This window comes from Perna viridis, chromosome 14 (genome assembly GCF_037379345.1).
Source record: "Perna viridis isolate PV_CMFRI_1.1 ecotype Kerala chromosome 14, ASM3737934v1, whole genome shotgun sequence".
NCBI lineage: Eukaryota > Metazoa > Mollusca > Bivalvia > Mytilida > Mytilidae > Perna > Perna viridis.
Window position 1 is genome coordinate 23,852,810 of NC_142458.1, and position 26,923 is coordinate 23,879,732.

At 32.1% G+C, this 26,923-nt stretch overlaps 1 protein-coding gene across 3 annotated transcripts; it reads right to left on the reverse strand.

The window, feature by feature from the left end:
• Positions 1-6,502: 6,502 nt before the first annotated feature.
• LOC148598711 (C-C chemokine receptor type 1-like) lies at positions 6,503-25,326 on the reverse strand. Of its 3 annotated transcripts, none has more exons than XM_088562070.1 (3): positions 25,272-25,326; positions 22,954-23,091; positions 6,503-7,691 (listed from the first exon to the last, which is right to left on the reverse strand). In XM_088562070.1, exons 2-3 carry the CDS (start codon positions 23,011-23,013, stop codon positions 6,528-6,530), a joined length of 1,224 nt encoding a protein of 407 aa, XP_088418196.1. In that variant the 5' UTR covers positions 23,014-23,091; positions 25,272-25,326; the 3' UTR covers positions 6,503-6,527. The 3 variants fall into 3 exon arrangements, with proteins under 3 accessions (XP_088418196.1, XP_088418195.1, XP_088418198.1); XM_088562069.1 differs by lacking the exon at positions 25,272-25,326 and adding an exon at positions 25,041-25,242; XM_088562072.1 differs by lacking the exon at positions 25,272-25,326 and adding an exon at positions 25,204-25,235.
• Positions 25,327-26,923: the final 1,597 nt, after the last annotated feature.

Here is a 26,923-nt window from a genome sequence, read left to right on the forward strand (position 1 = left end):
CATTCATTCATTTTGAAAGAATATGACATTTATAAAGAATGTTGACTGAAATATCGCAGTTGCAGTCACCCAGATGATAGTTATATTACACAAATAGCAATTTAATACATATTTTGAAACTATAATGGAAATTAAGAGTGCTCGCACTCAAACACTTTGCAGAAATATTTTAAGAATTTTGATTGAAATATAGGTGTAGCAGCCAGCCACACAATAGTAATATTGAAAAAAAATTGGCATTTCAGCCATTAATTTTAGATCCTCATGAAAATTAAACGCGTGAGCAGTCATACATTCGCAGGAATATGACATTTTTGAAGAATTTTGACTGAAATACAAGTGCACTCATATATCTTGCAAAATAATGTAAATTTAAGAATTTTGATTGAAATGTATATGTCGAATGATACTTATATTTATACTTTTTGCATTTTATACAATAATTTTTGACTGGTATGGAATTTAAAAGTGCCCACACTCATACATTTTGCAGGAATATGACATTTAAAAAAAATTGACTCATATTATGTGTCCCAGCCACCTATATAATAGTTATATTGATAAATGTAGCATTTTAGTCAAATATTTTAGACCATTATGAAACATAAAATTGATTGCACTCATACATATTTACTTAAATACAGGTGTCACAGTCAATAATATGAAATATTTATAATTTCTACATTATCTACATTTAAGACCATATAGTAGAAAAAGACGCAGCCATTACTATCAAGGGCGGTAACCAACTGCATATAGGATATAAAGTGATAAATGGTTTGCTTGGAGTCTGAATAATTATGTTACCTGCCTGTGTTGCGTCTATGATATAACACAATCAAAATCCGGCTCAAATTGATGGTCTGATAAGGACAGAATCTATCCGCATTGTCAAAAATTCTCATCATAAAACGCATGAAGAATCTGTCATTAACAAAACAATCAAACAATTACAATCAACAATCAATCAATCGATTTTACCACCTAGATAGAATTACGATAATGAGGATTTTAGACGTAGAATGCATTTTTAGTTGAATCATTTAGCGCCCCTATCAAACCTTTGTTAATTTAAAATCTATTTTGCGGTACTGTTATTAAATAAAGCTAAGTACTGAAAAAAATCTTTCACTTACACCAAAGAAATTTAAAAAGCTGAACAAAAATCGATCCTTAAAACTATTCGTCGTAAACAAAAGTAACGATTGAGAAGCAAATGCACAAAAACTGTCTGGAAGGCCATAAAGTAAATAAAATAGCATTTTTGCACTCTTTAACCATTTATTTGATAGTGAGATCCAGCGTTAACAAAACAAAAAAATTGAAAGTGAAAGTGCGCATTTATTTATTCTTTCTTCAGGAAAAAGGATTTTTTGGTTAACGTTAAATCTCTACGTGCATTTAGTAAAAAATACTTTCAAAAATCGCATAAAAAATTAGCTACCTAGCTAATTGTCACATGATTAAGCATCTGAACGCAGTATAAATTCCCTCCATAAAAGGATGTTCTACATTATGATTTACTTTTGTGTTGACTGTAATGCAAAAAATGAGAGGCTTTAAATAAGCTCGTATAAGCATTAGCGAATAGAAACCAGTAGTACGCTGTCTAACGATAATTTTGTTTGTAATAAATGTCGCAACGCATTCTATTCCCTTAAATGCAGTCCGGCAAAGTTGGAAACAGTGCAATAATATCAAGCGCGAAAAAAGCTTTTTACACGATCCTGCTTTATTTTGAATGTAGGAAATTCAAAAGCCATTTGTTGTGTTATCCGGTATAAAAAATCCAGGCTCTGGACATTTATCTAATGCAATGATTCTGCACAGTTCTGTTTAACAAAGTTCTCTGAAGACTGCTTTCTCTATCCGAAAACAAATATCTCCAGTACATATACATCTACAGTGTGCACATATTTAACATTTCCCTATATGTATTCGATATTGCAAAGTTTATATGCAAAATAAATGTTCAACTTTTACGCATTTTTATGCGTATAAAATCCTGTAGGTTAAGTTTTTGGCATGTAATGTAAATTGTCCCAACATTTTTTTCGCATTTAGTGTACACTTATATATATGATAAAAGAATGTAAACACTTAAAATACCCGTATTTATATCTACACTGTTACCCAATGAATTACTCTGATGTACCGCTCAAGAGGAGCATGGATGTACACGTTCATGTGTAAATATCTGTTATCAATAGCCTACATGTAATTTTAGTATTTGCCATGACAGATCTAATCTAATGTTTGTGCCAAGTGGTCCTGTCGTAATAATTGTTGTCAGCAAATCCGCTTTTTGTCGTCGTGTCGAATATTTTCATTCAAATTTTAGGGTATATTTCTTGTGTGAACTAAGTTGTCTTTTATTTCACTCAGCTGAATCATGTGTTAATTTTGAAATTAATCCAAGTCTTTCCAAAATGTTATCAGTGACAATTTAGATAAAACCAAGCCAGGCGCGTCCCAGTGGTGCATTTGATGGGGTTGAGACGATGCTTTATGGGTAATCGGGTTATATTAGCATGGCCGGGTCGTGACCCATATTAGGTTTAGTGGTAAAAATGTATGAATATCCACCTGACATTAAATGAAATTAGTTTTTGAACCTGAATTTAAGTATTCAACCAATTTGTAATAATTACCAGTGTTATCAAAAACATATGAAAAAAAAAAAAACAAAAACCAAAAAAACAAAAAAACAAAAACAAAACAATAATAGTTCCATAAAAAACATAAGGTGTTAAAATGAGAGTCGAGGACCCATAAATATATTTAACTATGGAAAATATAGCTTAGACAATTTCAATACTATAACAAAATCAACAGAAAACTAAAATACAATCATGAGGTTGTTCTTGGAAAATGTAAGCGATCTCTATTTTAATTTAGTATGTAACGAAACTCGATGATCGGATATTACACTCTGCAAATCAGGCAGTTTTTAGATCGAGTTACCTCGCTTTTCCTTTGACGGGATACTTAACATACCCATTGTGAAACACATTTTCGTCTATACTTGAAAGCAAAATTTTTATCTCATTATTTTGAATATTTCAACACATTTATATTGTATTCATAGACATTATTTTAAGAAATGTAAGAAATTCATCTAAATTAAAGAAAAAAAAAATAACGGCAATAATCATTATCAGCTCGGGAAGTTGAACTCGGATTTGGACTCGGATACCCGAAATACCGAATTCCCATAACACATTTCTATGGTCGATTCTAGAACGCAAAACCAAAAATATCAAAATATCAACATGACATATACATTGTATGATATGGTCATAAAAATCCTTTCATCTGTAAAGCATTGCTTTTTCGGTATTCATTCATTTAACATTTCCACTAAACAGAAGAGAACAATTTTTTTATTATACTTTGTACGTTTTAGACCAGATTGTTCAACGATCTTCTTGATGATTGTTTTTTAATGACCTGGAATACCTATACAGGCCACTCATGGTCGATGTTAGTGATTAATTGAACCAACCGATGTTGGTAGATGAGCTCAGCCTTTGGGATACCTGATTAGAGAATCCGGTCGGAGTTGGTCCTCCTGGCGCCTGGGCTGCTGTATAGACGCTCTGGCTTACTTTTAAACCCCACGTTGGTCTAGGAACGTTTCCCCACTCTTACTGTCTTGAAAATACGTCTACGGAAGAGTGATGATCTTCTTGATGATGATTGGGGGGATTTTAACGACCTTGAATACCAGTACAGGCCTCTCACGGTCAATGTTAGTGGGTTAGTAGAACCAACTGGTGTTGGTGGCGGAGCCCAGCCAGCGGGATACCCGACCGAAGAACTCGGTCAGAGTATGTCCTACTAGCGGCTGGGCTGCTGTGTTGACGCTCTGGCCTACTTCCAGACCCCACGTGGGTCTGAGAGCGTTTCCCCACTCTAACTGTTTAAGAGTACGTCAACGTGTAGATAAAGATCTTCTTCCTCGCATTGTTACATATATATGTCTTACAGATAGCGTAAAACATAAGACTAAGGTGTTATTGTTTTTTACTTTACTCTTGCAGCAACTATTGGAATTTCTGTTATCATACATGCATGTATGTGGCATTTGCGGCTTTATTGTCCTGCTGAAATGTGACTTTTGGGCCCGCATCAGTCCTCCTTTGAGGAGACAACATGCGGCAGGTCAATTTTTGTCGAAATAAAGCTGTCAAATAGAAAAGTCTGGTCCCACCTAGAGTCATGATGAAGAAATGTGTATATAATAATACATAAAAGTACAGACATAAAATGTTTTGTTAAATGTCGGGCACTTTGGAGTTGGTCAGAAGAGGCGGTATGGCAAAGTAAAAAGTAAAAACAAGAAACCATTGATTAGATCAAGGAGCTAGAGATTGACAGACCTAGAGATAGGAAAACAGCGACTGCAAAATCAGAAATTGAACTAACCCTGACAAGGGTTTCCGATACTTGGTTAGCTCCTTAAGTTAACCAGTTTACCAGGGACAGAACTATTTCTAACACCTTGAATTTCAATTATTTACAATCAGATGCATCACGTCAGACTAAGTGTTAAATCGACCTCTTAGGCGTTACGCCCACAAATTTTGAGAGGGGTCAGTTATGCGTACCGAACAGTACAAAGGCATGTTGTGCTTAGTTTAGACAGTGAGTGTGTAGCTCGAAATTATCACTTGAAACCTAAATTTCTGTTGCATTTCGTTTGCATGTGCTTAGAGTCAGTAAGTTACTACTTTTATCAATAGTCAAACAGTTATAAGGTGTCGATTAGTTTATTGAGTTCTTACAAGGCTAGATAGTCAATTGTTGTTCTTGTATGGTCGAATCCTCTTTATGTAGATGCAAAAGAAGTTGAGAAACATTATAATAGAATATTAATAATGGTATTGCATCTTTAATTCTACGCACATTTTATGAGACTGTCTATGTAGTTATCTAATATGTACATGTATATAAAAAAGGGTGCGTAATGTAATTTATTAAAATCGATATTAATTTAGGAATAGCATCTGCAACAGACTTATGGTATTTTAGAAAAATTCTCATTGAAATTACCTTGAAAAAGATTCTTTTATTTATGTTTTTTGTCAATGTGGAGCACGACAATAAGTTTGAACGAGATACTATCCAGAAGAAATGGTAATACTGCTGCTGCACACACATATGGTAGATAAAACTCGATAACAAAAAACCAAAAAAAAAAAACCCCAAAAAAACAGTAAACTCAGTTGTTAATGAATATCAAACATTAAAGTAGTATGACAAGTATGAAATATGGAAACAAGCTAAGCAGTATGCTTCGAACAATCAGCCTAGATGTAATTCTGCACAAAATATATATTTTGTAGCAGTAGAAAATTAAACTCGAAAAGTGAGGAAACATCGTACATACCAGTAGCCTATATACAGTCCTTGAACCGATCCGGTAAAATACACTGACCGCTCTGTGGTCATGTGATGCGATCATCGGTATAATGGATGGGTTTGACGGATCGATGATCGATGACCGATCGCAATTTTTGTTGCACTGATCGGTTCAGGTACTGTACATGTAATATAAACAACAATAAACTGAAACACCACCAATAAATATTGATTTCTGTAAACTGTTATATAAGGCGATTGGCTAATGGTTCATATAATTTCATGGTCGGTTACAATCACGGCTGGGCCATTGACAAAACAATGAAATTAAATTGAAATTAAGTATACTTATTCATTATGGATCTTGACACGAAAAAGTCGTTTAAAATTGGACAAAGTTTAATATCAGCCGATTGTACACCGTGTTCAAAAATCTCTTTTTTAAAGATAACGGTTGTTTACTTTTCCTGCTGACTTGTAAAATGTTTGCTTTTGACATCTTTTTAACAGGCTTAGGTTTCTTCCTATTCTGTTCTGCTAACAAATAAGCGATGTCTTGTTCAACCGTGTTATGTTGGTAATAAATCGACAATAGTGCGGTATGAATATCGACATTCGAAATGTTTCCGCATTTTGTCCGGCATATATATATATATATATAAATGGAATTATCTACTAATATTGCACTTTAATTTCTATTGAATTGAATGCGCAAAACTTTATTACTGCATGATAAATATAAGTAATGTTATGTGGTAAAGGAGAGAGAGAGAGTCCTGGTTGGTTTCGATGACTAACCGATATATATATATATATATATATATATATATATATATATATAATCATGTTTAAATGTTTAGATTGTATAAGGATGGACTATTCTCTATTCAGCAATATGACATATCAACAAATGATATAATCAGATAGTCAATAATGGTGTAAGGGTAATGATAAATCCTCCAAAAATCGGTTAATCTTTTCATAGATCCCCACTAGTATGTTGTGAATATTGTACACCTTGAGAAAGTGTCAATAGTAAAGTCAATATGAAATATACATCTCATATTTATTTTGTTTTGTTAGTTGCTCGAGTGTAATGAAGAATTTCATATTTATTGTATTTAAAAATTAACAAGAATGATGATCATAAAGCACTTTAATAATTAGGCAACCCAAGATTGTGGTGTTGTTGCACTGGTGTTAGGCAAGGAGCATTTGTGATAGCTTTGATATACTTTACTGCGGTAAGTAAATAACATCTTAAGTTCCTTTCGGAAATAGGCACCAGTTATACTGTACAGGAAAAAGTTAATACAATAATTCATAAAAAATATCGTCTTTGTGAAACTAAGAAGATTTTGGTTTGTTTGCACGATCGAAATATCTTCCCGTTTTATCAATGCAAAAATGTCATCCATGTTGAGTGAGGCAATTTGAATAGAATGCTTCACCCACATTATTGCATACGGAGTGTTAAAAGTAATAAAACAAATTGATATGGCGATTAAGATAATTGTAAATTCTAGACGAATTATACTCTCCTCAGTGATAATCTTAACCCGTCGGTGTCGTCGATTACGAAGGATAAGTTTCCGAATGATCAATGTGTTGAGGACAGTGATGATCAGAAACGGCAGGAATGTAATCGTAACGCTAAACACACAGTCGAAAACGAATGATAATGTTTTGTGCTCTTTGCGCCATGTACAGGACGGAACATTGTTTGGACCAACGTAGTGTACCTCACTGAGCCATGGTCGAAATGACGACACTAAAATGGAAACAACAACTGCAAATAAAACGATCTTCTTTGACGATCTTAGGTTGCATATGTCCTTCCTCTTTAATGGGTGACATACACCGACATATCGTTCAAGGGTAAAACACGCAACTAACCACGCCGAAAGAAATCGAGAGACATACGATAAGAAAAGTATGATCTGACAAACGCCATTTCGATTTAAAAATGGTGCGGTAACTTCTCCAGGCTCTGCAGGAATGCCTTTTCGGATCCATTCAACCAGTACATAGCATAACAGAGCTAAAAGATCGGATGTAGATAAAGCAGCAAGATATACACTCGCTGATAACTTCCGCATGTTCTTGGTCAGAAAAACCAACAATGACATTGTATTGCCTATGATACCGACGGCAAATATTACAGGTGTGACATAAGTAAACACATCCAAACCTAAAGATCGTTCTTCTATGCTCGGGTAACCACTACTTATATTCTTTAGTTTATAAAAGTAGTCGTCCTCACACTGGTGCGCTGTTAAATTTGATTGGTTCCACTGTGGACATGGGTTATAACGGGACTGATTTATCTGAAAATGAAACACGACACAATTTAGTGCATATTCTATTATTTATTTCGTTGGAAACACGATATCTAAAATTCATTTACAAATATTATAGTTTAAAAAAAATAGTCTTGTCCCCTTTACCTCATTTTTTTCTACTGTAGAAAATCCTGCTGCTTACAAAAAGTATCCGATCCTTTTTCTATTATTTATTGAAATTTTAAAATAAAGGAAACACAATCTTAGATCTGTTTACATGTGGATTTATTGAGGAACTTTAACAGAATAAATTCATAATATAATAATACAACAAGGTGTTATATAACAATATGTTATATAACATTAAGATGATTTTTATGGGTAAATTGGTATCTTCTGCAGAAATTGGATGGATGCATTATGGATGGTGTATGATGGAAATATATTGTGTAAAAAGAGTTTTAAATACATTCAATATCTGTATATTTGTATTCCACCATCTCCGTTATTACTTTTTCTCGTTTACAATGACTTTAATGTTTGCAAATTAATACGGAAGTTTCAACAATTGGACAATTCCAATGTTTAATAGTACATGCCCTTAGCATAACAACTAGAATTAAGACGATTTACTAACATATACCGAATAAAATATATTACATGTAAAAACTGAGTGTAAAGAAACAAGATGCAAGACAAAAATATTAAGCAATAGCAACAATTTGAACTCTCACATAACAACGGGAATGAGACCAGGTAAATATGTCCTGTTCCGACAGGTAAGGTTATTCCTTCATAGTCTTCAAGCAACAATGCAGCTCCGCATATCTATGATATCAGTGATATTTGTTATATACATCAAATATTTCTTATCCGTTATATTGTTTTATTTTTCGTCTAGCCTATACACACGTTCATGCACATTGACAAGGATTTCCTACACCAAACTAAACATAATGCGTTATCCAACGTTATGATATTTTTATTTAGGCTGTTTTAAAGTTTTACGAAATAGTTATTTGTAATACATGTCCATTTTTTTGTATTTCCAAAGAAAGAGATTTTTCAACGTGCATTTAGAAACATATTTTGTTTGTTTTAAACAAATAATGAATATTGTACTGCAGAAACACACATCAGGGCAAGAAAAATTCTCATTTGATGTGTAGTTTGATAATGTCTAAACACTTGTATTGCGCGTTATTCAAATAAAGTTAAATTTCTTGGATATTGTAAAATAAAACATCGCGTGCTAAATAAAATGTGTGTTGTTCAATCAAGGTAGTGAAGATATTTGTATGATAAAGTAGAAAAAAACGAAAATACTGACATTGTGCATCTCCGATGTGGCAATATATTTTCACTGATTGAAATCCTCTATATTTCAAATGTGATCGTTTTGTTCCCTGCATCACCAGTGTGTATAAGCATCTTGTCAATGCGTAGTACCCCTGCCTTCCCATTCAATGACATTATAAGGCATCTCAAGTTTTGTCTCATCTTGTTTTCCTAATTCATGGGTTCTGATGCTACATGTGGTCAAATAATGTGCCAAAGTTTCGGCTTAGTCAATATCAATTTCCACCAAAACTGCATGTTTCTAGCAGGTAGGGACTGACACTTAAAAGAGTAATCAAGGGAACCAAAATTGTAGCGGAAACAAAAATAATGTAATCCAGGGACAAAGACCTGACAGGAAAAACAGCACGCACAACAAAGTACTTAAACTAACCAAAATAATACATACAAAGTAATAAAAGTAGATGAGCAACTCCGACTCCATTAAAAACTGGGACCAGGTGCACCAGTAGGGTAAGCGACCTCTGTTTTTCTAGAAACACGTGCCGATTTGCTAATTAAAGTCTGCGTAGTTACGGCAGGCTCCGATATTACGTATGTGTTGTTATATAAAAAAATCCATACGCAGATTATGAAAGGATGTTGCCACGAATGTGTTTGTCACATAGCTTGGTCAATAGTTTTCCTATGTCATCGATCTCTACGTGTAGGAAATACAACCTTATATATTGATAAATTTTGGCAAATGAAATAATGATCAGTCAGCCACACAAAAGACGGCATTTTGGCTTAATGTACCCCAACAAGTTTTATATGCTTTCTGTTTCTTCGTCTTCCTCGTATCTGGATTATAATAAAATTATGTTTTTAGTATGTTTTTGTTTTTAAACTCTTAACAATAAATTGTGTAAGAAACTATATAAAATTTAAGGGAGTTGCAATACATATGTACTTGATATATTTTACATTTGAATGAATGTATTATTATTTTACAGGGAAACATATAATAAAAGATAACATCGTATCCCGGTAAAAAAATCCATATTTGTTTGAAGATATGAAAAAAGAACGTGTTTACAATAAAATTTTGATGTATGTATTTTAAGAAAATTCTACAGCCTTACCACATGAAACTAACGAATGTATATAAAATGAAAAAAAAAAGTTCCAAAAATATTATTTGATGGTAACTTTTGACGAGACCAACGTTTTTTATGTATAAGACATAACGTTCATATAAACCTAATTAACATTATTGCCCTAACAATTGTTACATTCAGACATATATGTAGTATCTAACAATACTTCAGTCTTTTTTTTGTACTCGGATGACCTTTTCAGACACCCCAGGTCCTTTATTTTAATTAATGCTTTCAAAATCATGAAGGATGAAATCTAATTGGCTGACCAGAAATGTCGTCAGATCAGAAAGTAACATGATGTGTTTTACGATCCTACATACAGTAAATTGATAGATCTCATTTTAATTAGATTGCGTTCATATTTACAACAATATCATGTACTCTTTCTAAGATTTAAATTATCCATACATTTATATAAAACCGTAACGTTTAATGAATTAAACAAATATAGACTGAAGTTAGAAGCTCAGATCCTGGATAACTTGTAATAATAATCTATTGATTAACATGGCTTTCAAATGTAAAAGGATTAACTGTACATATAGAGTCAATCTTGTAACATATAATAACAATATAAAGGCTTAAAATACATCTATTTTAAAACAATGCGTCAGATTTCACAATTACATATTATTAAATGCGTACAGGTTTCTATTTTCAAAAGGTAAAAAGGAAATTAAACCAGGAAAACTCTATTGATGCCGATGTGCATGTATATTCATTTTCTTATTGTTCTGAAATCAGTTAAATATATGATTAAACTAAACTGTCATAATAAGTGCAAAAGTTCTAACTTATAGTTAAATGTTACCTAAAGATGTTTCAATTTCAGCTGCCCTTCTATATGTTTACATTATCTCCCCTGTATCAATTTGATCTGACGGAGCAGTGTAGCAAACAGAGTTGTCACATTCTGAGAAGTTGTATAATATTAATTTGTTGTGACATGTATCATTAATGTGATCCTCTATTCTATATAATAACACCTCGATGAACTGTCCCGTTCTACCATACATCGTGTAATAAGTTACATCCCTGGATTAATCCTACGAGGAGGAAAGACTCGGTCAGCGAAAACTATATTTTTACATAGCCTAGCTGGCCGAGTGGTCTAGTGCGCTGAAATCAGGGCAGGCGGTGTTGCCATAGATATCACAGTAGCACGAGGTCGAGTCCCTCGGATGGAACAACCAAATATTTGCTTCCCAAATTTGGTAGATCTAACATCGTTAGGAATTTCTCCGACCCTTCTATAAGTTTATATTGTCTTCCCTTGAATCAATTTGATCCAATGGAGCAGTGTAGCGAATAGAGTCGTCACATTCTGAGACGTTGTATAATATTGATTTGTTTTGACATTTATCATTAATTTTATGCTCTAGCCTACATAATAAAACCTAGATTAATTTTCCCGTACTACCATACATCGTGCACTGAGTTACATCCCTAATTAAATCCTGCGAGGAGGGAAGACCCAGCCAGTGAAAGCTATATTTTTATATAGCCTGCCAGGCCGAATAGTCTAGGGCGCTGGACTTAGTGCAGGCGGTGATGCCATAGATGTCACAGCAGTACGAGTTCGAGTCCCTCGGAGGGAACAACCAAATATTTTCTTCCCAAATTTGACATCTCTAACACTATTGAGAATTTTTCATACCAATCTATATATACATATAAAGCATTGCCATATTACAAACATACTATGAATCAATAGATTAGATTATTTATAAACGAAAACAAATTGATTTTGCTATTTTTACTTTACACAAAATGTAGATGTTTCTATAAAGTGGAAGTAAAGAAGAATGTTGAACGAGGCAATATGTAAAAAAATACAGAGGCGGGACTGATTAGATGTGGCGATCCTCTTGTATTACAGCACTATTGTTACATAATGTATGATGAACGTGGTAAATGAAATTGAACGAAATTTATATGTACATGTAAAGTAAACTTACAAAATACCTTTTTTGGTATTAGCTATTATGAAGCACTCGAAATTAGAATAATTCAAAATATGACTCATGGTTGGAAAGCCTACATATTTTTATTTTTGATATTTTTTTTAAAAATGTCATAGTAAACATAAAGTAACATATGGCTTTCTATATAACCCTTGTTCATGGGGGATGAACACTATGTAGAATGTACTTTACAATTCTAAATTAAGGAAGATTACTCTGAAAATCACACTAAAATACAATAGAAACTGTCAAATTTTCAATGTGGATTGTCTCCTAAGAGTAGACAGATTGGAATGAATAATTATACATTTCATCATACAGATCTATAAAGCAACTTAATAACAAAAATATATGTAACTATTATTGAGATGTATAACATTTTACAGACTTGGCAAAAATTCTTAAAAAGACTGCTACTTACGCATGTGTCTCAAAAACGTGTCATCACTTGAAATAGGAAAGAACACTATGATTGGAATAATTGTGTTTGAATTAACCTCATTAATATTTAATAATTATTTTTTCATCACAAATGATTTCTATGAATCAAACTAACACTACGTTTTTCAGCATATTAAAAATACAATTACAAATATTTCCTATCTTCAGCTCAATTCTAACCTTATGCTGGTTTTATTTGATTTAATGATGGGCTCTTTCTCAACGGTATGTTTACTTAATAAATGTAAGATATCTTGTCCGATAAGCGTTTTTTTTTCGTTCAAATATTAATGCACCTATTCACTTCAGAACAATTATATCACTCCAAAGGTACTGAGTTTTTTTTCTAAGCGTACTATGTGAACTGGAACCTGCAGATACAAAGACAAACCATCCCATTATTCAGTTTGTTTTATCATTGGCGATTAAAGTGCACATATTCTGTAATAAGTAGATTATGTTAGAGAAGAGGGGATTTTCTTTATAGAAATTAGATTCATTCATCAATTCTGAGAAAATCGTATTACAGAATCACTGAATATCAGCAGGGTAGAAAGGAACTTAAGTCATTGAATATAGATCAGCTAATGTTTTCAGAGCATTCGTGTGAATTCTAGGAAGTGTTGAATCTTAATTTAGATTTACAAGCTACTTTCTCTAGTAATCATATTAGGTTGGTAGGAACGAATCAACTGTTTTGAAAAAAAAAGTTCTATGGGCACTGTGTTGTACCCGTCTACACATTGATTCTCCTTGCCATGTTAGGTACCAAATAATCAAATAATAAAAATGTATTATAATTATATTTATTGATATGTAAAATCATTCAGGAAACATTAAATTGAATTTCTAAAATTTTGTTTTAAAATGCATATGTTTTGTAAATAAAACAAAAAATTAATATTCATACAAAAAGAGAGAAAGAAGGAAATCCAGGAATCCAGGATGTATTGTGTTTTATTTAAAAGACTTTATAAACATATCATAAGTTTTTGCAAATTTCTAACTAGAAATTTTAATCAAAATACATTTTGATAACATTCCCACGACGGAAGTACAATGTTTGTTTTGTATATATACACAATATATGGTTTAATTTGGGGGAAACATTGTCATCTAGGACTCCCGGTGACAATGATTATTGAGGAAGACAAAAATGTATCATCCAGATGTAATTGTCTATTACATTTTTGTAAGGGTTGATATCTGGTCTTCTCATGTTATTCCTCTATTTTGTGTCATTGACGTTTTGTGAATCAAAGGTATGTTTAATTGATCAGCTAATGTTTTGTTATATAAACCCCCCGCACCGACTTCCTGTTGTCTTGGATGATGAATCATTTTCTTACATTCTAATCTGGTAAGGAGTTATTAATCTCTATACACATCGAGAATAACCACTGCTTATTACGCACATTTGTTGAGAAAATAACAATGCCTTTAATAATTACAATATACAAATTGCGAGTGTTGATCTATACATGCAGATTTAGGTAGCTAACACTAATGTTTAATAACCATATAAAAATATGATTATTAAATAAACAAAAGTGTGAATAAGGTGACGACCTTTAGAAAATAACAGTTGAACACAGTCTGCGTAATCACACACACAAAAAATATAAACTATTTTATATGAAATACAGAAATATCTACTTAACAAAACTACAACGGCAGAGATAAAAGAATTAATTTAAAACGACAAAAATAAGCAAAAAATAAACCAAGAAACAAAACAAAAAAACATTTTAACATAAAAATAGTTAAAATGTAGCGATAAAACTAAAGTACAAATAAGACAGAGATTTCTGCAATAAAAGATTCTGTTTTAGGACAAATCAAGTAATTTGTATTAATGTATACAATACAAAATTGATATTAAATCAGCTGCCTACGATTTAATGATGAATTCGATACTTCATTCCATACGAATGTGTTTTAAAAGACAAGTAAATAACACGTGAACTAATCTAAACAGTTTTTAGTGGAGATCGAGATGCTCATTTTCTTTTATTAAAGTGTATGTATTATTATATTTCTTTTATGCTCTGTTGTATTTATCTGTTTTCAATGTCTGGTCTTTGTCCCTAAATTTCATTCTTTGATTTCAGCTAATATCTTGGTTCCCTTGAGTACTCATAGTAACTATAGAAGTAGGAGGTTTGGTTGGCAATCAAACCTGATTTATTCGTTTTTTTTTTCACTTTCCTATATCTGTTCGGAGTCAGAAACGGTGCAAACAATCTCATTTCATCAGTTTATCTGTGATTTTGCCAGTTCATGTACATGTACTACTTATATCCCTTCTCGATTTTAAATATGTTGTGTATCCTAATGCCAAAGTAAAGAGTCGATAGATAATTACAAATGAGATATTCTCTAACTTACTTAATGGTTTCACTAACATTTACAATATTATAATTTTTAGTCCTTGTTATTGTAATTGTTTAAACACAAAATGAAAACACGGTATATCATTTTTTTTCTTTGTCGGAAACCGACTGGAGTCTTACAAAATTATGAACTGATCACATTGTAAGAGCAACGGATTTCAACCCCATTTTTGGTATGTACTGCTTGTCTATATGTGATTATTTTGTTTGTCTTTCTTGTGTTTTGTTCTTGTCTCGAAAGTGTTTTCCCTATGTGTTTCACCTCTCCGATTATCTCCTTTGAATATCGGTTTATTCGTTTTACATGTAAATTATGCCTTGCAAATATTAAACTGTGAAGTTTCATACGTAAAATTGTATAAAAAAGTCATAAATTATATACTTTATGAACATTTAAATCATAAATTATTGATGATAATTATTATCGTGTTCAATTTATGTATGAGAACTGGTGAAGGAAAACAAATGACCAAACTAAATGACAAACGCGATCATATTTCGTTCCGTCTCGTCAACGTCAATTTCTTCAAGCTTTTTAAATTCTGTACTTTGTCGAATGTGATGAAAATTACTGTATCAGTTTACAGTAATCAATCGAGGTTTCTGGGGTTTGCTTAGTTCCTATAACACTGTTGACCTCTCCATAAACAAAGAATATTTTTTAAACGGAAGTAAATGGGGAAGTACTCATTGTACTTCATTCCTTACACAAACTCTACATATGTTCTTTTATAGTGTTGACATGGTAGATTAATCCTAAGGGTATATAAATAATAGGTGATAAGCTAAACTGACATTTTTAAGATTCCTGTAGGTTTAATTCTTTCAGACAAAAAACACACAGGAGCTGAGTATTATTGCATTTCTTCATACAAAAAAGTAGTTCAACAAAAGTAGCTACGATAAAATTAGCTCATCTCGATAAAATGATATTTTATTGCTGCTTATACGTGTGACATGCTATTTTAAGTATTAGATTGGAGTAACCAAATGTTAACGTTTTTCAAAACTTGACAAATCTTATTACTTCAACAGTTGAAATATCAAAATCATATTCAATGGTAAGAATATATACATCAGCCATAAACCGAGTTTCATAAAGATCATTATTTGTATGACATTTAAATATGAATTTATCACACATTGTAGCCTTATGTATTAGAACATATGAAGATATATTAAAATAACATTTTATATATATATAGATCTATATAGAAGAAATTCCTTGCCTATTCAAATGCAAACGCCCATGAAAAAGTGCGTAGAAAAACAATATAGCAAGTTAGGTGCTCTAGTGATATACAGAATAAAACGTTGCAATAATGGAAAAAAAATGTTATATGTCATAATAAATTTCAGTAGAAAAATATTTTGAGCAAAGCTAACAAAATAGTCATGGGCCAATTTTCTTCCATGAAGAAACTGTATTCTAGACTTCAAAAGTCATTCAGATAGAAAGGAAAATTATAGGTGCCAATTTGTATCATTTCATAAGGAGTGTGTGCTCGTTATAATGTACGTTTGGTGGTTTCAGAGAAGTCGGGGATTAAATGTAAATTCTGGATGATGAATGACAAATCCATGTTTTGCGCCTGGCAACACAACAATTTGTTCAAACAGCCCTTCAGTGTAATATAATACCCCATTATCCCTATCGCCATTCTCCATAGACAAATCCCTCCCCTCATGGTCCCGCCAGTGTGGTGGACGCGTTTTCCAATAAACGGACGGCATTCCAATGAGAACAAATTGTGCTTCTCTACTTGCTGACCTATCCCTTTACTCTTGTGAGGCCGACTTTATAACTGATCTGATCAGAAAGAAAGAACATTGTTTAGCTAGATCCTTTAATCACAGTTTCCGCTGTATAGATGACGAATTATCATTAAACAATCCTAGTTTCGGGGATTTGATACATCGCATCTACCCCAAAGAACTTGAGATTAAGGATATTACAGGCATTGTAGAGTCAACCTCATATCTTGACTTGCACTTAGAAATCGATGGCTAAAGAAAACTATTGACCAAACTTTACGACAAATGTGATGACTTTTCATTCAGAATTGTCAACTCACATCTGTGGCAACATCCCTTCAGTAACTGCGTATGGAGTGATCACAGTCCATACGTTATGACAGGGTTTGTCTACACCAACTTTTTGTATCGCGCTAGACGTCAAACAAATAGGCTTCTGGAACAGGGTTATGTTACTACAAGCTTGAAGTCATTCCTACAGAAGTTTTATGATCGTCATCATGAACTCGTGGATCGTTACAGTGCATCTATCTGCGCAATGAAAACTGATTTGTTAAACGTGTCATAGGTTTCCTTTCCTCTTTCGTCTACCCCGCACTTGACTTTTTAAGATGAACTCGGCGGGTTTTTCTAGAAAAGCAGACGACGCTTACCCTACCGGTGCACCTGGTCCATGTTCCTGGTTATTAATGGAGTCAGAGTTTATTTTTTTTTATCAAATATTGACATAATCAAACAAAATTAATTTTTTTTATGAAAATATTAAATCAGATGATAAAATCAACTATTGGTCACCTTTTTCTGAGCTTATCTGTATTTAAACAAGAAAGACATTTGATTGTGGGGTCATATGCTAATAGTATTGAACTGTTTGTGTTCATTTTTCTTTTTTAGAAATAGCAACCTTTTAGCAAGGAATCAAAAAGTCTTAGTAAATACATAAACAATAGCATACTGAAATGTTATTTTGACTGGATGCGCCTTAGTCATATCAATTTTTAAAATTTTCCATTTTTGTATGAAAACTTTTCACGGGTTAAGCATCTGGTTCAGTATTTAATTTCATTTGTATATACACTTTGTAACGTGATATTGGATAATATCGCAAAGTTCAGGATGTCAATTTCAACGATTGACTGTCGCATTTGTTTGTGGCCCGTGCAGGTCCGGGTGTTAAAAGAATAGGCCTGCAGCAGCGCTGAGCTTGTCGTATAAGGTGACTAAATAGTGCTCAGAAACCTAGCCGGGGGCTAGGCGCTCTGCCCACAGAGCAACTGGGATGTGTGCCCCAGGTGGTGGAATGGGGTACCCCTGGCATGTTTCATGCTGGGGTTGTCAGGCCATAATACGGAAAACCTGACCGCAAACCATAGTGGTGCACCGTGTTGGGAAAGATGCCACGTTCCTCTGCTGTGGTATTCGATAGGAGTAGGAACCTTTGCGCTCCACCACAGGAGGCTAAATTGCCCAACCTTACCAATCCCCCCTTTTTCCAGTGGCAATCAAAATTTGTCGACCCTATTATCCTTGTGACCCATTCTTTTTTTTTCATTTCATGTTCATTTTATCATCCATTTCATGTTCATCGTCTGAATATAGCTGAAATATTGCTGCTCGGACGTTAAACCCCAACAAACAAACAAACAAACATTTGTTTGTGTTAATTGCAAATCGTTGAATGCATTCCTTTTCAACTCCTGTAGAGTTTTTGGTAATTCAGAATACGGCGTTGTAGACATGGGATCGAAAACAAGAAATTAAGGGTGGACAATGGTGAATGTGGTAATGCGCAGTTCTAAAATATCGGTATAATGCAATAATGAATTGACAATCAGGATATTTAAATTTTCTTTCGCAGAAAAAAAAGATCTGCATGTCAAAAGAGTGATTTGAATAGACAAAATAGAACTTACACGTCCTTTCACCTGAAAATATTATAGATTATTCTTGAGACTAAAGACAAACCTCCGCAGCGTTGAATTATCATTCTTTATCTGGTTTTCATTTAATTTCAGAGAAAGAAATGAGATCTGTATCTCAATACAAGCCTAACGTCTTGCAATTGATATGCAAGAAAACTTTGATAAAATTTCCGGCGTCATGTGTCTTCAATAGTTGTATTCTTCTATTTATCTTTATAAATCTTACTCAAAGAGAAATAAAGATGAAATCCAACCATCTTTATGCATTATCAATGAAGACAGAAATGAATCGAGATATATCATGTTAGAAAATTAAATTCAAGTGTAGGTTTTCATTTTATGGAAACCTGTTTTTTTCTACGAATGTAGTAGTTTAGTTGACTGAAAGATAAAAAAAATATCATTATTGTAGCACAATTTAATACAGAACTATGTCCATGTAAATGAATGCAAGTTTGGCGGAAAAAAATAATTTTCCAAAGTGTATGAACTATAGGATATACAAGAAACGAATTTCATTTTAACGATAATGAAACAACTTAAAACTGACAAAAAACAATTGATTTAGATTTAAAACAAATATGGTATAAATATTTCACATGTGTGCTTATCAGCGCTTGCAAATAGTCATGTTTGTGCTTCTTGCTTTGATTTCCTTGAAATTCTTCTCCCGTTTGTACCTTCAATACCTTTTTCATTTTACATCTTTATTGTTATTTTATTGTTTTCTGTTCACTCTTTACTTTTTATTCATTATACGCGAAAGTCGATATTTTTGCATATCAGCATTTTTAGGCACTGCTCGGTAAATAAATATTTCATGTCTACATTATTGCAACAGGATATCAACAAAGGGAAACATGAGAGTGCAAAAATGGAATCTCTAAAATTATAAGCATACACATATTCAATCATATATTTTCGTCAGGAAAAATAGGGTAAACATACAATTATTTGCGTCATTGTATGAACATCATTCTGTTTCTCAGCAGTTGCAATTAGGGCGATCGAAAACTTAACAAAGTCTAGTCGCTTTCTCTTTTGATCTTTAACTAGAAAATGTTCTTGTTTTTGTTAGTTATAATTGCTTAAGACATGAACATGAAAACTAGACACGCATTTTCAATCAAAGATATTTTTGTGTTTTAAACATAAAATACTCATGCAATGCATAGGTAAAATCATTAGTCCAACTGAGAGTAATCAAAGCCCATGCTAGGTCTTCGAAATGGATGTGGAAGTTTTGACCTTACAGACTATCATGCAGAAGCGTAGCTATGTAATTCATAGACATGCGTTAACTCTTTATTTTGTATAAAATATTATCACCAATCTTACTGACAATATCTAGGGAGATAAAAGGACGCTGAAATGTAAGAGACCACGAAAAAGACAATAAAGCTAGAATCATAATATGCAAATAAATATTCACAAACAAATATGATAAAAGTCACTCGGACACTGGAACAATGGAAAAAACACCAAATGCAACAGTAACCAATACTAAAGTGCTTCGTATTTCGACAACCCCTGACATGTTCAGTGTCACGATTCTTTAGATCTACTGGCCAAGGAAAAATATCTTGATATTACTGACAATGACACATGAATGGAGGGGAATGACTGGATGATCCAGAAAAAAAAACATGGCAAAGAACGGTAGAGTTAGAAAGAAGGGAAGAATTGAATATTGATGGGAATCATGAAAGTTGCAAATCCAAGTTGGGGAAATTTACATGCCGAGGTGGCAAGAACATTTTTTAACAGACATGAGTCAATTAGGGCCCATAGAAAATATACATGAATGAAGGTACATTTGTTATGCAAAAAGAACTATCAACATGAATAAATTTGCTAACCATACATGATTGTCCAAGTCAATTAAATTATAAAGTACTTTAAAGGTGTTTTTGCAGCTAGCATTTTATCCGATTTATTCCCCTCAAAGTGTTGGAATGTTACATGTAGCACAAAAAAAAAAAAAAAATGAATTTGTCTTAATTATTACATATGATTTGGTCTCAATCATGAATTGCGATGCACACAGATCGGAACATACACTCCTTTTTATCATATTACAAATTTACGAAGGTCAGGTGAAATTTCTAGTAAGCATTCCGAAAGTGTTTTAAGATAGTAATACCTCATTTAATATAGTTTGGAACTCCAGTTGTTTTCACACAGAGAACAATTGCATCTCCTACAGAATTTGGACACAAATGAACTCTTATAACAATATAAAAAAATATTAATTATTTAGTCTTCAAAATATCAAGTCATTAATGGTATTGTATCGGTTTGTAATAATAATGAAATATTGTCTAATGTATTTAAATGATGGTTGGAAGTAATTATATAGTGATATTGCTGAGCCATTTCCTGCTAATTCAGTTTTTGAATAATAATTATGTTTGGATTGGTGTCTCAACTGTAATATGATTCGTTTATCTACACGCCAAGTCTTCTTATGAAATATGTGCAAATGGCGGTTTCTTATATTAAAAGTATCTCCTCGTGAATATTTTAAATAATGGCGTCAATAGTGTGAAATACATCTTTTTTTTATCTATTTAAAACCATGTCATAGCAAGCACAAACTGAAATGGTCAACAGACATAACCAAATTAGGTAGACAGCAGACACTATTATAATAGGGAAGTTCCGTAGCGGAAAAATAAGAAATAAACACTTATCAGAACCAATAAACAACAATTTGTAATATTGTAACTCCAGTTGTTTTCACACAGAGAACAATTGCTTGCTCTTAAAAATATAATTTCATTTACCATGACACAATACGATTTTTTTCATTTCCTATTTAGTTATAAATTCTTAAACTGCGTGTTAAACATACATTCAATCATACATAAAATTCACCAGGGAAACTACCAACAGAGTTGCCTTTGACAATATCATAATTAATTCATGCTTTGTGGTGTTTTTTTGTTAATTAATTTCACCTTGGTTGCACTTCATTGAAAATAAAATATACGTGGGAACCATTATTTCAGGGTCTTAAAAATCACCCGATAAATTCCGATGATATGATCTATTGACACAATTTGAATTTTCTGGGGAATTGGATCTTGGAACCCACGCAGGCATGTAGCTGACTCTAGAATAGTTATTTTAAAGGCGCGTAAAGGCGTTCTTTTTATGGAATTTATTTGAATGAAATGTATTTTCTGGAAACTCCAAGACGATCGGAACTCCCCAAGGTTTATAAGGATGACTTACAAACAAGGCTAGGACAATCCTGTATATCATGAATTATCAAAAAAAAAACATTATACGAGAAACAAACAAACAAAAATGAACTAACGACAAAAAAAAAACAAAAAAAAAAAAAAAAAAAAAAAAAAAAAAAAAAAAAAAAAAAAAAAAAAACACCACCTCCCCCCCCCAAAAAAAAGGGAAACTAAAGAAACAAACAAATGAAAACCAACAAACAAACAGACAAAACAAAAAAACCAAAAAAAACCAACAAATCTTAAGAAAACAAAACAAATATAAACAAGAAATATTGAGTATGTGGTAAGTGCGAAGAATTTCTGATTATGGTTTTATTTCCAAGATGGCAAAGCATTGTTATTCTAGAGTGACAATTCTTATCATACCTCATCCGTGGTTGGAATAAGAAAATCTCACATGGTTTATAATAGGACAATACGTGTTTTAATGAAGTGAAATGGCATCGATTTATTGTTAAAAGACATATCATTTCAAACAGGTCTAAGACACAATTAAATGATAAACAAACATGTTTTCGATCGTCATTTGTTTTTATATACATTTGGCTTAAATACATCTTCGAAAATTGTACTTTCTATGAAACATAAGAACATAAAATGTTGGTATTTAAAAGTCACTGTTAATCCAACTTAGATATACATATAAATGTACAGTAATATATTGTTAACGAACTAATTTTTGCTTTTTCGCGGTGGACAGAAAACCGCGAAAAATAATTCCCGCCAAATTAATATTTACGCTATAAAAAGCCAACCCTTTTTTGAAACCGCAAAAAATGATACCCGCAAATATATTCGTTTGACAAAATTCACTTACATTTTATACCATTTAAAATTGTAATGCTTTGTTGTATAATGTAGACAGAAATAAGACACAATATGTCTAATCTAAATTGTTTGTATTTGTTCTTGTTCCAAAGTTGGAGCGCAGTCAAGGTGTAGCAACCGACTAAGTGTCCGCAATAGTTCTGAAAATTTTCCGACAATACAGGACTCAGATTTGATGCCTTATAAAAGTGGTTGGGGCAAACTAAACAATTAATACATATCTCGTATTATAGATAAGTGGAGGTTAACGCGTTCAAGATGTTGACATCAGAAAACCCGAACCCGAAAGTTGTATATAGTGTATTACTCTACCTTCATCAATAGATCCAGTAATGAATTTTCCAGCAATTCATCCTGGTTTTCTACCTCCATTTTGCCTTTTGTAGTCTTTTTATAGAAAGTATTCCATCTTTAATTCTTCCGCCTTTAATGGACGTCTTTTTGCCAGCCCTTGAAATATATAACGATGACGGCAAGTTAAATGATGTTCAAGTGTATAGAAGACTATTTTCAACTCTTTGATGGGAAAATCGGCTTATTGAATGGTCCAATGCAAAATTATTCATTCATTATAGCAATTTGGAACGGTGGTCACATTCAAATTGAAAAAAAAAGTAAGGTCTTCTTAAGGATCTGTTCTTATGACATCTCTTATAACAATAAGAAATGTCCATTACATAAAAAATATTAATTATTTAGTCTTCAAAATATCAAGTCATTAATGGTATTGTATCGGTTTGTAATAATAATGAAATATTGTCTAATGTATTTAAATGATGGTTGGAAGTAATTATATAGTGATATTGCTGAGCCATTTCCTGCTAATTCAGTTTTTGAATAATAATTATGTTTGGATTGGTGTCTCAACTGTAATATGATTCGTTTATCTACACACGAAGTCTTCTTATGAAATATGTGCAAATGGCGGTTTCATATATCAAAAATATCTCCTCGTGAATATTTTAAATAATGGCGTCAATAGTGTGAAATACATCTTTTTTTTTATCTATTTAAAATCATGTTATAGCAAGCACAAATTGAAATGGTCAACAGAAATAACCAAATAAGGTAGACAGCAGATACTATTATAATAGGGAAGTTCCGTAGCGGAAAAATAAGAAATAAACACTTATCAGAACCAATAAACAGCAATTTGTAATGTAATTCTTTATCATTGAACAAACATACTTGTCTCCAATGCATTCCTTTCAGATTTTGTTCTATTTAATACAATATTCATCAAAATTTCCGGGTTAAAATGCATTTGACGCAAGTTTCTCCGCTGTTAAAATGGCTTTATAAAAGAAATTGACCCGGCGTGTAGAAATGAATCTCCGATTGTTTTTTTTTTTTTTTTTATCAAATTGAGTTATATCTTTTCAAAGATAAAGATATATAATCATTTTTTTTGTAATTATGCAAAGCTGCCAGATGTATGTGCATATGATACTGTCACAAGTTATGCGTAAAATATTCCATAGGAACCTGTTATATGTCTTGATAGAGTTCCTGTCTGATGCGTCAGATCTGTTTAAAGATGTAAGGATATAGCTATAGCTACGCACAAGATTAAATGATAATGTAAAACCCCAAGGTGCTCGATTCTATTGGCAGCGCTTTGAAGCAATGTCAATTTTACAAAAAGATTATCAGGTAACCTTTCCTCGCAATAACTCAAATATTTGAAAACATTATTTCTTTGTATAAATGAAGATTATACTTTATTATACTTTAAAGACTATTTCAAATTAATTCTTACTATATCTGATGTTTATAGGTTATATTTTGTATACTATGTTTTGAAACGATGAATAGCGATAATGCAGTAATTATGGTTGTTTATAACAAAAAAAAAAACAAAACAAAAAAAAAAAAAAAAACAAAAAAAAAAACAAAAAAAAAAACAAAAAAAATAAAACAACATTGCAATGGTCCTGACCTGGTGCATGTACGGACATTTTAAAATAATTTTATACCTGTTGTTGCAAAATCTAAAGAAAACAACACTAAACTATCGTTTACCTCAAGATAATTACCTTAAGTATGTTCGTTATACTTTTTTTTGTCATTGTGAATAATATCACACTATGCACGACAAATATGATCAATTTTCTAGATATTCGTGTTTTTCAATTTCAAATAATGCTTATTCCATTTTTATACATATTACAATGCAGGAGAAAATAATGACCTATTTTATTTTAATCTGACATTTGACGATGTTCAGTTACTTCGCTTGTGTACAAAAAGCCATATCAGTTTCAGCAAAACAAAAGCAAAAACGACTTAATAATATGGCTGGAAATATATATATCTAAAATACAACTTTAACATCATCATAAAATTAAACAACTTTAAAATTACATGGAATCGAAATGACATCAAAACGAAAGACAAACCTCACAAGCCGTTCTTGATATTCTATAGTAATCGCAAGCAATACTCCAAATACAATTTGATAGGTTTTAACTGCGATTTAAATTTCACATAATATTCCACGTAATTCCTTTTATGATATTGTCCCATGAAATTGAAAAAAAAATATGTACACTAAAAATATACATTGCTGTGAATTCCCCGTGTTGGCCCATGTAAGCCCATCGTAATAATTGCAAATATTGTTTTGTTACCTTATATATTAGTAGCAGCTGACGAAATCACTCTGACTAAATAAATGTAATGAAGATGTAGTCAATACTATATTTCTTTTATCAAATGGAAAATCAATGGGTATTTATGTAATTCCTCGGCCTACGCTGATGTCAATTTTATTTCCTCCAATGATGCATAGACATAGTATAATACAAAATGCAGTAATGGAAATATTCAAAGTATGCCAATGTGGTCAATATATTCAGCTGATCTACAAATATTTTTCGCAAAAGACAGTTTTTATAAATAAAATGCAAAAAATGCAAAGAACAGTATACCACTAGTAAGATCTTTTTAGGAATTGAGGCCATCTGTGAGGTTGCAAAACGTATCATTATTATATGTGATGTTAAGTAGCCTTCCTTGTTAGAATCATGTAAAAATTATAAAATATGATATACCCCCACCCCAAAAAAAAGCAACATATTTTTTTATTTTTGTAATTAAGTTGTTTTATGCGCCCATATTGTGAAATGTGTAATTATTCATTCATATCTGCCTGTTCTTAGGAGATAATCGACATTGAAATTCCAATAGATTCTATTGTATTTAAGGTCATTTGCAAATTTATCTCCCTTAACTTTGAAATATATAGTGCATTCTATATAATTTGTATCTCATATGAACATGGGTTATATGAAAAAAGTCACTTCCTGTTTACTATGACATTTTAATCAAGATATAAAACAATAAAAAAGTAGACTATCCAACCATGAATCACATTTTGCATGATTCTTATTTGGAGTGCTTCTTAAAAATCATCATCAGAAAAAAAAAAAAAAAAAAAAAAATACTTAGAATGTTGTTGATTTCAATTTCCATTAAAATTCCAAACCGTTTAAAATGTTTGAAAGACCTTTTTCTAATCGATGAAAAAATTGCGATATTGGCTAAGTTATTACTTCAACTAAACATTATGTTCGATTAGACATTTTTATTATGATGTAAAACGTCTTCAGTAATGAATCATATTGTTACAATGTTGTAACAGCATTATCGCCAATAGTTTGGTAATAGTAGGATCTTATTCATTTAAAAGCCTCTCGAATACCTTGTGATTGATTTTTTTACATTGGTTACTTGTCAAGATTTTTAAGATATTGTCAAGATATATATATTAAAGAGAATTTGATCAGTTTCAAACCGTATTTAACTACAAAAAAACATGTTAAACGATCAGAACACAGACTTTTTATTTTTGAATATAATGCATTGATACACCAGTAGATTCGAATTTACACTTTTTTTTTAATATTTTGCCGGATAAAGTAAGGTGTCTTTCGATTGTTGCACTAGAGTATGTGCCTTATCTTCATTTCTAGTATCGCGTGCAAGAAGACCTGTTAATCAAGAGAGACATACATCTTTGTCATCCTAGCCAAGACATTGATTTGTTACCTCGTTAGGCACCAGATAAATAATTGCAGCCAAGGGACTGTAAAATTACCAGCAATATATATAAATACAGGTAACAACAAAATTACCGAACACTTATCCGTTTCATTATCAAGTGAAGTCCAAAATAAATCTGGCAATATAGATATTACACCACCAAAGCAGCTGGTACCGCAATAGTCCCGTCCTGACTTGGTACAGGTACTTCAACCTAAGTGGTGGGTTAAATATAGGT

Bases quoted from the DNA above. Each gene is read 5' to 3' on its own strand.
- LOC148598711 (XM_088562070.1), bottom strand. From the start codon at position 23,013: ATGGAGGTAGAAAACCAGGATGAATTGCTGGAAAATTCATTACTGGAT. The intron at 7,692-22,953 runs GTAGAGTAATAC...TTTCATTTTCAG, and splicing joins TACTGGATCTATTGATGAAG to ATAAATCAGTCCCGTTATAA.